This window comes from Ananas comosus, linkage group 12 (assembly GCF_001540865.1).
Source record: "Ananas comosus cultivar F153 linkage group 12, ASM154086v1, whole genome shotgun sequence".
Classification (NCBI taxonomy): Eukaryota; Viridiplantae; Streptophyta; class Magnoliopsida; order Poales; family Bromeliaceae; genus Ananas; species Ananas comosus.
Genome location: NC_033632.1, coordinates 7,042,956 through 7,057,907, shown reverse-complemented (window position 1 = coordinate 7,057,907; position 14,952 = coordinate 7,042,956). Strand labels below are relative to the sequence as shown.

At 35.8% G+C, this 14,952-nt stretch overlaps 1 protein-coding gene across 2 annotated transcripts; it reads left to right on the top strand.

Moving 5' to 3' along the window:
• LOC109718587 (anthranilate phosphoribosyltransferase) lies at positions 561-14,952 on the top strand. Of its 2 annotated transcripts, none has more exons than XM_020244887.1 (10): positions 561-1,010; positions 2,815-3,294; positions 3,834-3,991; positions 4,407-4,490; positions 4,587-4,639; positions 7,260-7,341; positions 8,110-8,217; positions 8,602-8,683; positions 8,885-8,970; positions 14,435-14,952. In XM_020244887.1, the coding sequence occupies exons 1-10, from the start codon at positions 665-667 to the stop codon at positions 14,654-14,656; spliced, it is 1,701 nt and encodes a 566-aa protein (XP_020100476.1). In that variant the 5' UTR covers positions 561-664; the 3' UTR covers positions 14,657-14,952. The 2 variants fall into 2 exon arrangements, with proteins under 2 accessions (XP_020100476.1, XP_020100475.1); XM_020244886.1 differs by having other exon boundaries at positions 8,602-8,725.

The window sequence follows — 14,952 nt, the reverse complement described above, 5'->3', positions numbered from 1 at the left end:
AGAAAATCTGGCAGGTAGCAATCTCAATACCTGCAACGGCGGGGTTGGCAGGGGCAACGGCGGGGTTGGCAGGGGCAACTGTGGGGGGGATGGCGATCATTGACTGGCGGGGGCGACGGCGGCAGGGGCGGCGGTGACCGACGAGCGCTCCTGAAAAGAAAGAGAGAGAGAGAGAACGAAAGCGCGAGAGAGAAGGAGAGGTGTCGGGATGAGGTATATCTAATGAAGGCGGTGAACGATTCACCGCCTTCTCAAGGTACATTATTCCCTTTACGACTTAGAAAATTTCTAAGTTGCGTGGTGGGAAATTTACACTAAAGGCGGTGAATGATTTACCGTTTTAGTGAAGGTGGTGAATCATTCACCGTCTTCTAAAGTTATATTAGGAAGACGGGCGGTGAACGATTTGCTGCCTTCATAACAAATACCCATCCTGGTGCCTACGTGGCGAAATGAGTGTTAGTTTTCAAAATAAAATTTTGAAAGGGATAATTGGCAAATTTTAATATTGTAGAAGGTTATTTTGTAAAAAAGTCCTTATTTAAAAAAAAGAAGTCCTTCCGTTTCTCCCAGCTCGTCTCATCGAGGAGCTCAGTAGCTCACCGAGGCCGACGACCAGCCCAGTCCCTACATCTTCCTCCCCCACCTCCTCTCTCACCACACCATGAAGATCCTCCTCAAACCGAACCCCAACCCTAACCCTAACTTCCCCTCCTTCTCCCTCCCCACGAAGCGCGCGAGCCTCTCCCTCTCCAAGAACCCCAGCTCCCTTCGCTTCTTGACCCGTACGAGGGCCGGATCGTCTGCGGCGGCGGCGATCGACGAGGCGGGGCTCCTCGAGATGGACCTCCGGAACCCGGCGCTCTCGACCTCGTACCGGCCGCCGGAGATCCCGCAGCCGAATCGGACGGTGCTGGAGGCGCAGGCGAAGGTGTGCACGGGCCCGGAGCAAACGAAGCCGCTCGGAGAGGAGCAGGCGATTAGGGTTCTTGATACCATCCTCACATCAGGTGATGCTTGTGTTTGATTGCACTGGTTTCGAAGTGGTGTTCTTTACCTTGAGTATTGACCCAATTTGGTTTGTATTAGTTGCGTTGGAGTTAAAGTCGTCTTATTGGTGGTTGGATAAGGAACTCTCCCCAAGTATTTGGTGTTACTAATGTTTTCCTGAATTTTGTATGAGAGTTGACTGTTAAGAGTGGTGTCATCAGATGATAATATTGGCAGCGCCAATTACTATCGACAGGGCGATTAAGTGAATTTAGCTATTTCTCGCTGATTGAATTTGCTGAATCTGACCAAATTCATTGCATCTAATCTGTCTTCGGCCTTATTTGGATGCATGAATATTTTGTTCCATATATCTCACTGACTTACTAAAGAAATTTGTATAGTTGATTGATAAGGAGTGTGATGAAATATTTAGAATGGAATGCCATATTCAGCCTTCAAATCATTTTTTCTAAATAAGATAAATCACCTCGTAGATAAAATATACTATCCTACCAAATTTTTGATGGCAAGATCTTTGAAGAAGAAAAAAAAATCATATTCCTTATTTACAATCATACTAGAAAATACTAGAAAATTCTCAAACGGAATAAGCTATTCTTTGATAACTTATTCCGCCATCCAAATAGGACCTTCGTGACTATGCATGCTTGACATGCACGTTCCATTGTATGCACGCTCTGTTTCCTGCTCGAGGAATGAGTCGCCTGTGGGGACTTATGCCTCTGAATGAGCGCTCCATCCTCTGTGTTATGCACTTGGTCAATTATGTGCGTAGAAATAATTAGATCTGTTACTATCATCATTCTTATGTTTATTATACAGAATTTAAGTTTCACAAATATTTGGTAAAGTTGGAGAGTGTGTGGAAATACCATTATGATCCTCATTCCTTAAACTCATTTTGGTGGCAATATAGTAAAAATGAGAATAACTGGCAAATTACCTTTGTTATCAGAATTTGATGACGCTAGTCAGATCACCAGTGTATTGAAATATTTCAAGATAAAATAATGCTTAAGAGTAAGGATTTAAGTGCTGTGGCACGGGGTCGTGCCGGAAACTTGCCGGCACGGTACGGCACGGTGCGTGCCGAGCCGTGCCGATGCGTGCTGGTCAAAAAAATTCTTGTGTGCCGACACATTATAGCATGAAATATTTATTTTCTTTAGCAACAAAATATTCTAACTATTTATTATGTCTTTTTATCACATCTTTTGAACTTAATTGAGGAAATTATTTACTAATTTAAAGAATAGAGGGTTTTGAGCTTTGCCATCGGCACGGGGTCTGTATCGTCCCAGTATCTTGTTGGTACGGTACGGTACGGTGGATACGGCCTATGCCGATGGGCACTTAAAACCTTGCTTAAGAGTATACTTAGGAGTGTTGAAAGCTGGATCAATATTTTGAAAAAAATTAAATGTATTACTCAAAATTTGGACACTTTTATTTCTACAATCTTTAAGCTCACTAAAATATCTTTAAGCTCACTAAAATGATGTATTACAGTATTATCTTTTTCGACTTGCAATTATGAAATCTAAATAGTCTAAAAAGTACAACAATATAATGCGTGTGGATTGCAACATACATGCAAAGTTGAACTGTAAGAAGTGAAAAAAATGATTTATTGAAGCTCAATTCTCATATAATTCCAGTGAGTAATCTTAAACCATATTAAGGGAATTATAACAAAGAAAACATGCAAATTGTTATACATTCTACAGTTTAACTACTTCAGTTGCATGCAGTTGATTGGTAGTGCTCAAATACTTTTCCTAATCTTCTATGTTTCTTAAGCTAGGGGAGAACTCAAAGACGGAGTAGTCTCCGAAGCGCAACTTGGGGCGTTCTTTGCTGCTATGACAATACGAGCAAATGCTTTTCCTGAAGAAACACAGTGGAGTAAGGGTGAAAGACATGCCATGAGTATATTCTGGCCACGCCTTGCACAGGTTCTTCCACCGGAAGTTCTCTTTATAGCAGATCCAGAGGGCACAATAATGGGAACAACTAGCTCAATAGGGCCTCATTATGTTGGTCAAGGAACTGCTGAAATGAGGCTAGTAGGTGCTCTGAGAGAAGTTTTGGCTGGTGGCCATTTAGGTTATGAAGAAGTTCAGGGCATTCTAAGAGATGTACTTCCAATTAGCATTGAGAAAGATAAGCCAGCAAAGGTGAGTGAGGCATTGCTTGCAGCATTTTTAATTGGACAGCGGATGAATAGAGAAACTGATCGCGAACTTAAAGCATATTGTCTTGCATTTGATGATGAGCTAGGTAATGCTTTTGTTGCACCTTATTGATTATTATTTTTGGGGCTTTTTTTGCATTTGGGCCCCTGGAAAAAAATTATTTTAAAAATGGCCCAACAAATTTATATTTGCAAAAATGGCCTTAGCCCTGCCACGCAGGCGCCACATCAGCGCCATGTGAGTCGGGCTGGGGCTAGTTTATTAAGTTGAACACGGTGAACCATTCACTGTGTCTAAACACGGTGAATGGTTCACCGTGTTTGGGGAAAGTATAATATATATGTATTGCGAAAAAATATAAGGAAAATAAAAAGGGGGAAGGAGGGGAATATAGGTATGGAACACGGTAAACCATTCACCGTGTTTGAACACGGTAAATGATTTACTGTGTTCAACTTAAAACCATGGCGCTGACGTGGTGCCTGCGTGGCGGGGATAGGGCCAAATTTGCAATTACAAATTTGATGGGGCTATTTGTAAAAAAAATATTTTGAGGGAGCCAAATGCAAAAAAAGCCCTTATTTTTGTTATGCATTACAGTTCTAATTTTTGTTTTGTCCATAGGCCCTTCTCCAATTGCTGATGTTAACTCCTTGACTCACTATGGTGAACCTTATGATGGAAATACGCGCTTTTTTAGGAGCACGTTATTTGTTGCTGCTGTGAGAGCCTGTTATGGTGAATCTTGCCTGCTCCATGGTGTTGAATGGATGCCACCTAAGGTCAGTAGTATAGTAAGGCCTCTATTTCCCGGCTGTTGGGTGTAGGACTGTTCGATGAAACTTAGTAGCATATTCTTAGAGCCTCTATTGCCCGGCTGTAGGGTGTAGGAGAATCACTAACAGCTTTTTCATTGAAATCCCTCCCAACAACGTCTTTATTCTGCAAAAGATGAAGCCCCACATTGATACTTGTGCTTTTGGGCCTCAAATCTCATTTCTTCTTGCCATAGTAGTAGCTATTTTGTTTGCCAAATGCTGCTAGAGATGGCTGCAGCTTAGAGCAAAAGGAGAAGCTAGGCCAAATGGGTACCTAGATAAGTTGCAATTAAATTTCCCATCCAGAGCCTCTAGTTCCTTATGCTCCTTTCTTCTTGCTATGGACATGTCTGAATTGCTTAATTATTAAAGTATTCAGGGGGGGGTAACAGAAGGACAGCTGCTTAAGTTCATGGGTGCAAACACTCACATGTCCCCAGAACAAGCAAAAAAACTATTGGAGGTGCACTCTTGTTATGTTGATATTTTTTTTTCTACTTTTACCTTTTCCTTTTTTCTGTTGGATATATTGTGCTATTGAACTTTTGACAATTTCCAGGATGAAAATGTTGGCTTTTCTTATGTGAGTTTGCAAGAAGCTCGCCCATCCTTGTAAGGACAGATAATCTCTTTCCCATTTTCCATGTTGCTGTTTCCTGCACTATGCATTCTTGTATTAATAGATTTTATAGTCAATGTCAGTGAGAAAACCATTGACTTCAAGATTCCGTATCTTTCATTTCTTAACCATAACTTCACTAATTTAATGTCTAAAACAGTGAACTTTTAATTGGTCAGTTAACCAGTACCATATGAATGAATTAAGGTTTCCTACGTTATGTCAAGCAAAAATGACCTTTGATGGAATTTGTTACAGTCATGCTGCACCGATTTCGAATCTTCATAGGAGATGTGATTTGAATCTTTAATGCTTGTTCCATCAGTTTGGTTGAACTTGTTACATAGTGCTCAGGTTTTATGGATTACCATTGAAGTTTCGGTGTGCCGAGTATTGGATACTATATTCATTTGAACATTAGGTGCTGTTTGGATGCACCATTAAACAAAGTATAGTATAATTATCCTATACAGTTGGAAAAATTTTACCATGAGGTGTTTGGATGCTTCAAAGGACATCTAAAAAATAGAGTATAATTAACCTATGGGCCAAAAAATAAAATGCAGTTAAAATCCACTCAAATTTGAAAAAAAAAAAATCTCCATCCCCTACCTCCTGCTGCCGCCGCCTCCTCCTCATCATCCGCTGCCGCTTCCTCCTTCTCCGCTGCCTTGCCGCTACCTTCACCTCTGCTGGCCCCTCCTCAGCTGCCACCCCCCTCTACAGCCACTTCACCTCCACTGTCCCCACCATCGCTTTCACTGCCTAGTCAAATTGAACTAATTAATTTTATTTAGTAATATTTGTTAATTTTTTATTTTTATTTGTTAATTTTTATGACTAATGGAATGGAGTATATTTAATTTAATTTAATTAGCAATTGATCTCCATTTGTTAATTTTTAGTTAGTAATTTTGATTAGTAATGTTTTGGTTGGAAACAAAAAGAGTCTAGATGTAGTTTAATTTCATGTAGTTTAGTTTATAATTTTGATCTCTATTTGTTTGAGAAATTTACAATTTTTGTTAGTAATTTTGTCAAATTTAACAAAATTGCTTTGGAACTGTGCAGTTGGCATTCAATTAGAGATAAAAGTAGACTATGCATTCCTATAGAATTTCATGGAATCCCTGTATGCAACCAGGTCAACTACAGAAAATAAACTCCATTGACTTTTTTAACTTTCTATCTAAACAGGGCCCATTGGCCATCCAATTCTCTGTTCTAATCTGATTCCATTATTACAGCTATTAATTGCAATTTTTAGTTGATGATTTCTTAGTAAGGTTTGTTGACTATGTTATTGTTTGATTGACTTTCTGGAGTTCTATTTTCTATTTTTGTTGTTTCTGGTTTTTTTGGAGTCTTAAATGGAATATTTTCAAAAGCTTTAAGAAAGAAAAAGGGGAAAGAAAAACAAAATTGAAACACCTTGGACACATACAGAATATTGTTTTTTTATTTTTTGTACTTGTACATAACTATTAGTGGTTCTCAAATCATGGGTATTGAGATACTTAGAGATTAGAGAATATTAAGTTAGAAATATGATAGAGTAAGATTTACTTGCACAAGATTAGTGAAGTGCATGTTATGAACATTTTGCATCCTCTTCTAGCTATTTTACAATTTTCTTTTGGTATAGGGATGTCAACGGGTCGGATTCTTGGCGGGTTTTTAATAACCCGTACTCGAACTGGACTACCAAACCTGAAACCCGAACCCGAACCTGGTCCCGCAAACCCAAACCCAAAACAAATGCTTCTTTTTACAATATTTGAAAATATATTACATAAAATCTAAATTTTTAAAATACAAATTCAAATATAACATCAAACATTTATATATTTATATATTATATAATGTAAAATCAATTCAGGTTCGGGTTCGGGTCGGGTACAGTCAAAATCCATACCCGAATCCAAATTCGTCGGGTTTTAATTTTTGATATCCACATCCGAAACTATATCCATTTAGTATCGGGTAAATCCGCTCCATTCGGGTTTGGGTTCGGATAAAACTTTGGGAATCCATACCCATTGACATTCCTATTTTGGTATCCTGCTTCGATTTGAGTTCTTTTAGCCAGTACCACTAACTCTATGGTACTTGGAACTCTTTTGGATTTATGCAACTTTTTTCTAGTTTGATTAGGGGCATGCAAGTGACAGTTCATTCCACTTTGTTTACGGATCAAACAAGTTTCAAACGCAAACAATGCCCCTTTCAGAGGCTCATTTAGACTTACCCTTTCCGAGGCTCATTTAGACTACCCAATCACTATCCGCCAGAATATCAAACATAATTTTAGGTCATCGTCGTCATCCATATATAAGCTTGAGTTGGCATGCCTCTGGTGTCATGTGAGCTAGGAACAGCATTCTTCTTGTTACTTGTGCTTGTTATTAGGCCTTTCAATATGATGCTCCTCACACATGGGCTTCAATAGGTGTGGAGATTATCTGCGGGCTTTTACAGCATCGTCAATGTGCTCTTTCTGCATAGAATTCAATGATTGGACATGTTTACTGCTTTCTGCCTATCATGTCATGTACTTAGTGTTATTGCACTTATTTTGAGATGCAAGAATTCTCACTCATGGTTTCCTTGCAGATATTCACTTATTGGGCTTAGGGAGCACATAAAGAAACGTCCACCCTTGGCAACCTCTGAGAAAGTTCAACAGTTTGTTAGAGTGAGTTGTGATATATTTTCGAACCAATTTCATTTGAGTTTCTGTGTAGGAATGAGTGTTAATAAAATTTATTAGCATTTCCCACTCTGGAATGAGACTGGAGATATTTACAGTTTTCATGTTTATGACATCTGCCATGTTCTACAAATTTCATTTGCTAGTTGGAACTCTTCAATGGTATATATACTCTTCAATGGTAGAATTTCTTTGTACTTACTGTAGTTTTTACTGAAAATTTTAGTTCATATTGATTTTATTAAGAGATATTTTAGTTCATATTGATTTGATAGTCACCTTTTCAACATATGACTGGTAGTGCTGAAGTCATTGTTTTCATTTATGGAAAACTGAAATTTAATGTTGCATGCTCTATCATTTAACTTCTCTAATAACACGTATAAGAAGCTTTCACCTTCATGTTTTCACTTAGCAAGATTCAATAATTATCTTTTGTTATGGAGCTGCAGAATGCTGAACATTTGTTTGATTTCCTTATATTATCAAGTTGGTGAAATCAGTAGGATCAACTATGAAGATATCTGATTGTTTCCTAATTGTTAATCATCTTCAAATTATTTTGAATTATTTGATGGATTTGGAAGCTGCTGTTTGTTAAAAAAATTGTGAGTTTTGGGCTATATTGTAGTTTTAAAGGGGATTCTGGACAGTTTAAACATGAAAACTACAGTTCCGTTATAAAAGATTTCAATGAGTACAGAGTACATAAGGTGAAAGTAGAAATCTTACTTGTGATATTTCTTTGTTAAGGCGCGTGGGAGAGAAGCCATTGTTGCTGGATTCTATCACGGCGGTTATGAAGATTCATTGCTAATGCTTATGAAAAGAAGAAGTGTTCATTCTGGTTTGGTTGTAAAGGTTGGTAAAAGACTAAAAACTTCAATTGTTTCATAACTGTTGCTTTTGCATTCTGATTGCTTTGTTGAATGGCTATATCGCTGTATATTTGGCTTCTCTGAACATCTTTTTTCGTTTTGTGGACAAATAATTTCACTTTTTTAATGCATCATAAATTAGTATTTGAATAACTGGAAAAAAGGCCATGAGATAAATGTAGTACTCGGGTTTCGTTCTTAACTATCTAGTCTCTCTAGTTTCTATGGAAGAACAAGATGTTTTTGCTACTATCATTTATAAACATTCCATTGGATTTGATTTAGTGATCCACTTTTCCTTTTCAAGTTCCAGTTTGAAATAACTTTTTTTATATCTCCTTTTATAATACATTTGCTGCTGTTGTAGGGTGAGGAAGGTGCACTTTCTATGACCACAAAGGCGAGATCAGCTAATGCATCAAAGGGCCTTCCGGTGAATCACTGTTCAGGTTTCCGCTCCCCAAGCTCTGCAATTTTGTCTGATATTGATGGTATGGAACTGTAATTTTTTCTTTTGACTAATCTGAGTGTGGGTACTATTCCCTTTTTCTTATTTCAATTGATGGATTGTTCAGTTGAGAGTTCTTTAATATTCTGTAAATAATTATTTTCAACGGAAGCTTGAATGCTTATCTTCTGTGTCTTACTAGGAATCTCACGTGAAACCTTTAGTATCGTGGTGAATGCCGAGGATTACGGGTTTAAACCCACAGATACTCCACGAACTGATAGATCAGTGAGTTTCTGTTCCCGCTGCTTCTTCAAATTTTTTTTTACATGTTTGTAATGATCATAGAACTATTTTGACATCATTTGCTTACCATAAGTTTTTATGGAGTAAGAAACTACTCCAAAGCTAATTATAAGTGTAGGAAATTATAGTTTAGGATGCAAAGCTAAGGAGAGATTTTTTTTTTCTTTTTCTTTCAAATAGATGAATATTGTTGGTGTAGGGGTGAAAACGGATAGGATATATCCAAAAATATCCATATCTATATTTAACATTATCTGCATCTGGATAGAAAATATTCGGATCTGGCCAGATATGTATATGAATATGGTTTTAGAGAGTCAAAATCAAGGATTAAAGTGCCGCCTTATGCCGTACAGCACAGGGCGGCACGTAAGGGGGCACGGTACAGTGGGGGTCTCGGACCCCCTTCCGTGCTGCGGCACAGTGTGTGTATCGCGTGAGACAGCACGATACGCAGCACTGTGCCGTGTCGGCAGTGTGTGTGTGTGTGTGTGTGTGTGTGTGTGTTTTTTTTTGCTTTTTTGCTTTTTTTTTTGCTTTTCGTTTTGTTCTTTGCGGTATTCGAAGCATTTTGGATACCCCACACCCCCCCAAAGACACTGCAAACTAAAGATCTGCTTGTTAGGTAAGTCAAAAAAATTATAATTTAATTTTTTTCGTTTATCAATATATGGGCAAATTTTTATCACATTATTTTCTTCATAGACATCCATTTTTTCTTCACAAATTATTTCATCAAAATTTGTCGCACTGCGAAACTTTTGGCGAATTAGGAAAACAAAATTGAACTCAATAAACAAATTTTGAGGCACATCAAATATAAAATTTTATTTTTGCGTTAGAAGATTGAAAATACTGATAAAATTAAAAGTTAAATTAAATTAATTGATACTTCAATTTATTTAATTTATTTGTCATATAATTTATTGCTTAATTTTTTTGATAGATCTACTAATTTTTTGAAAAAATTAATAAAAAAATAAATTTTTTCAAATAATTTTTAAAATAATTTTTAAAATTATTTTTTTTGTATTTTATAAAAGAAAGACTGTAATATGGTCAAAAGAAAGAAAAAGGAAAGAAAGATGTCTTTGCATTTTAAAAATTTTAACCTGTAAAAATTTTTATTCTGCATCAGGCATAGTTGTACTTTACATACAAAAAAGCTTACAAGTATGTTAATTGATGAGTATAGTATGCTATAGATGCCAAATATTTATAATTATATGATTAAATCTTTTCAATATAACATTATAAGATCTTATTGAAACAAAAAAAAACTAAAATAAGTTTGTACCAAAACGTACCAGTAGGCAAGGTTTAAAGTGCCGTGGTATGGGGTGTGCCGTTGTCTGCCTGGCACGGTACGGCATCAGTACGCCTTCGTGCCGACACATGATATGCATGCGTGCTGATGGATACGTATGACTTTCTACTGGCACGCTTTGGTACGGACTTATTTCAGATTTTTGGATTCCAATAAGCTCTTATAATGTTATTTTAAAAGATTTAATCAAATAATTATGAATATTTTCTATGTATAACTTACTATACTCGTTAATTAACATACTTGTAAGCAAAGTTTAAAGTGTTGTGGCACGGGGGTGTGTCGTTGTCTGCCTGGCACGGTACGGCACCGGCACGCTTCCGTGCCAACATAGTACATTTGCGTGCCGATGGATACGTATGACCTCCTACTAGTACGCTTTGGCACAAACTTATGTTAGTTTTTTTAGTTCTAATAAGCTCTTATAATGTTATTTTGAAAGATTTAATGAAATAATTATGAATATTTGCTATGTATAACTTACTATACTCATCAATTAACATACTTATAAGTTTTTTTGTATGTAAAGTACAACTACATCTAATGCAGAATAGAAATTTTTACAGGTTAGAATTTTTAAAATGCAATGACATCTTTTTTTTCTTTTTCTCTGTTGACCATATTACAGTCTTTCTTTTATAAAATACAAAAACATTATTTTAAAAAGTATTTAAAAAAATTATTTTTTAATTAATTTTTTCAAAAAATTATTAGATCTATCAAAAAAATTAAGCAATAAATTATATGACAAATAAATTAAATAAATTTAAGTATCAATTGATTTAATTTAGCTTTTAGTGTTATCAGTATTTTTAATCTTCTAATGCAAATATAAATTTTTATGTTTGATGTGCCTCAAAATTTGTTTATTGAGTTCGATTTTGTTTCTTTAATTCGCCAAAAATTTCGCAATGCGACAAATTTTGATCGAATAATTTATGAAAAAAATGGATGTTTGTGGTAGAAGCGAAGGGTTCGGGCTGATAAAGCGGGTGCGGGGGGCTTCGCCCATTGCAGTATGGATCGAATATGTAAATTAAAATTTGCCAGTATATTGATAAAGAAAAAAGTTAAATTATAATTTTTTGACTTATCTAATAAGTAGATTTTCGATTTGCAATATCTTTGGAGGGTGTGGGATGCTTCGTGGTATCTCACAGAACAAAACAAAAAGAGAAAAAAAGCAAAAAACAAAAAAAAATAATGTGCCGGCACAGCATAGTACCGTGGCACGGACCTGTGTATCGCTCTGTCTCGCGGGATATGTAGGTCTGTGCCACAGCACGGAGAGGGGCCCGAGACCTTCCCTGTACCATACGTGCTGCCCCGTGCTGTACGGCACGAGGCGACACTTTAAACCTTGGTGCCACGTTACTGTGCCGTGCCGACACTATTTTTTTTTGCTTTTTGCTTTTTTTTCTTTTTATTTTGTTCTCTGGGATACCACGAAGCATCCCACACCCCCCAAGTTCATTGCAAATCGAAGATTTACTTATTAGGTAACTCAAAAAAATTATAATTTAATTTTTCTGTTTATCAATATACGGGCAAATTTTCATTTACATATCCGATTCATACCGCAAGGGATGAAGGCCCCCGCACCCCCATTATCGGCCCGAGCCCTCCACTTCTACCACAGACATCCATTTCTTTTCATAAATTATTTTATCAAAATTTGTTGCAACGCGAATTTTTTGTTGAATTAAAACAAAATTGAACTCAATAAACAAATATTCAGGCACATCAAATATAAAAATTTATTTTTGCATTGGAAAATTAAAAATATTGATAAAATTAAAAACTAAATTAAAACAATTGATGCTTAAATTTATTTTATTTATTTGTCATATAATTTATTGCTTAATTTTTTTGATAGATCTAAGAAGTTTTTTTAAAAATTAATAAAAAATAATTTTTTAATACTTTTTAAAATAATTTTTTCAAAAAATTTTAAAAATTATTTTTTTTGTATTTTATAAAAAAATGTAATATAGTTAAAAGAAAGAAAGAAAGATATCTTTACATTTTTAAAATTCTAACCTGTAAAAATTTTTATTCTGCATCAGGTGTAATTATATTTTACATACAAAAAAGCTTACAAGTAAGGTTTTAAATGCCCGTCGGTACGGGCCGTATCCACTGTGTCGTACCGTGCCAACAAGATACCGGCACGATACAGACTCTGTGCCGATGGCACAGCTCAAAACCCTCTATTCTTTAAATTAGTAAATAATTTCCTCAATAAAGTTCAAAAGATGTGATAAAAAGACATAATAAATAGTTAGAATATTTTGTTGCTAAAGAAAATAAATATTTCATGCTATTATGTGTCGGCACACAAGAATTTTTTTGACCGGCACACATCGACACGGCTCGGCACGCACCGTGCCGGCAAGTTTCCGGCACGACCCCGTGCCACGGTACTTAAATTCTTGGCTGGTATACTATCGGTAGCACGGAGGCCTCCGTGGTACCAAGATGTTTTCAATGATGTGGCTTCCAAGTCGACGATCAGCTCTGTTAGACTTGATCTACACTATTAAAAATATTTGGAAACTAAATTTCATAATTTTGTGACATCATTTGGCTATTGATCAAAAGGTCTCAAAATTGAGAATTTTAATGGTAGATGTTATGCATTTGTGAATATTAACGGTGTAAACCAATCCAAATCTGAAGAAATTTTTATAGAAAATTCTTTTCACTATTTAGAGGAAGATCAGTATCTCTGATCTTAAATTCAAGTCTTTTATCATCATTTGTTATGAGATTTTTATTTTCAACCGTTCATTTTTAGACTACTCATTTGATAGGTAAATGATGCCGAAAAATTATGAAATTTAGTTTTCAAATACTTTCAATAGTGTAGATCAAGTCTAACGGAGCCGATCGTCGATTTGGAAGCCGCATCATTGAAAACAACTTGGTAGCACGGAGGCCTCCCTGCTCCCGATAGTATACCAGCCTAGCTCTCTCTCTCTCTCTCTGTATATATATATAAAAGTTCTAATTATTGCTAATATATGTGAGGAGACAAGATGGGTCTAATTGTTTTCTTTTTTTTGGGAGATAAAGGTGGCTTAATTGCTACTTGTGGGGAGATAAGGAGTTTAATTGCTTTTTTGTGGGGAGATAATTTATGTTGCGGGAAAATGAAGTGGTTTTTTGTGTTCTTGGTTTATTTTATTTTGCATTTTATATTAAAACTTAATTGCATTTGTGTTTGTTAAATCTTAGATATTATTCCAATCAAATATAGGTATATAAAAATTTGAACATGAATGTAAATAATGCTAGTTCATATTTATATATTCATATTAGTGTATATTGTTACTTGAATAAATATCCGAATATATATCCGATCCATATTTTAATATAAAGAAATATCCGAGTGTGTCCGTATCCATTTTTAGCGGATATGGTAACGAAAATTTAGCATTCGACACATCTGTATCTGAATTCATATCTGAAAAAAAGGATGCAGATATGGTCTCATCAAAATATTCGTCCATGTCCAATTCATTTTCACCCCTATGTTGATGTCACTTAAATATCAGTCCAAGCCTTAGTCTGGGGGCATCATGGTATCAGCTTATTTCGTTAATAAGGTTTGGCAATTTTCCCAACTTCAAAAGCTCAGTAAGGATTAAATGGCCAAGAACAATTACAGAATGTGATTAAAACAACTTATAGGGATAATTATATAATACACCTATAAAATTATTTAATAAAGTAATATCACTGCAAAATCGTGATTTTCATATAGCCGTTCAAATGCTTAATTCATTACTTATATATATCTGAAAATACTTATGTAGTGCTTCACTTTGAAATACATTAATACAAAACCAACTTTTTGCCATGAATTGGATGAGTCTGCTGCTTTACTAAAGGTTTTCTTTTTTCGGTGAGAAACTATACTTTTCAAATGGTGCACGATCATATTGAATAGTCAAATTTTATATGTAAGTAAAGAGATCATTCTGCATGGATGCATACATGCATGTAAAAGCCTTGTGTTTTTTAAACATTGTTCGTCTTCTACTATACTACCTTCTTCCGAGAATCTCTTGAAAGTCATTTAATGAAAGAATCTTAATCCACTGATGGCTGAACCAGGTTTTGAGAAATATAGAGCTGGGTTTAGCAGCTCTCCGCGGTGAGAAAGGGCCAGCATATGACCGGATCGTTCTCAATGCAGGGATGGTCGACCACTTGTTGGGTTGTGCTGGGGCCGAGGATATTTCATCGGCCCTAGACCGTGCACGGGAAGTGATTGATAGTGGTAATGCTCTAAAGAGGCTCATGAATTACATAAAACTCTCCCACAAAGTGCTGTAGTTCAGTTTAAGTATCTGTTGTAGATGAAATTGGTGATGAAGAGAAAATTACAATGGATCTTTTAGGAAGTAACTGATACCTTCATACTCAGAAGAAGATATGAAAAGTTTGAAGAGGGAGAAGGGAAGCTGTTGTTAAAAAAAACCATGTTGTCTACAAATATTTGTTCGTTTCTTTTTGTAATTTAACCTTTTCTTTTTGTGTAAGATATTAAACATGAAATATGCTTGTCTTGCGGTTCTATCAAATTGCTTCTAGGCCCTGCTAAAAATATTTGTGGTTTAAGAAGTTATTTT

Bases quoted from the DNA above. Each gene is read 5' to 3' on its own strand.
- LOC109718587 (XM_020244886.1), top strand. From the start codon at position 665: ATGAAGATCCTCCTCAAACCGAACCCCAACCCTAACCCTAACTTCCCC. The intron at 4,491-4,586 runs GTGCACTCTTGT...GACAATTTCCAG, and splicing joins AAGCAAAAAAACTATTGGAG to GATGAAAATGTTGGCTTTTC. The intron at 4,640-7,259 runs GTAAGGACAGAT...GTTTCCTTGCAG, and splicing joins CAAGAAGCTCGCCCATCCTT to ATATTCACTTATTGGGCTTA.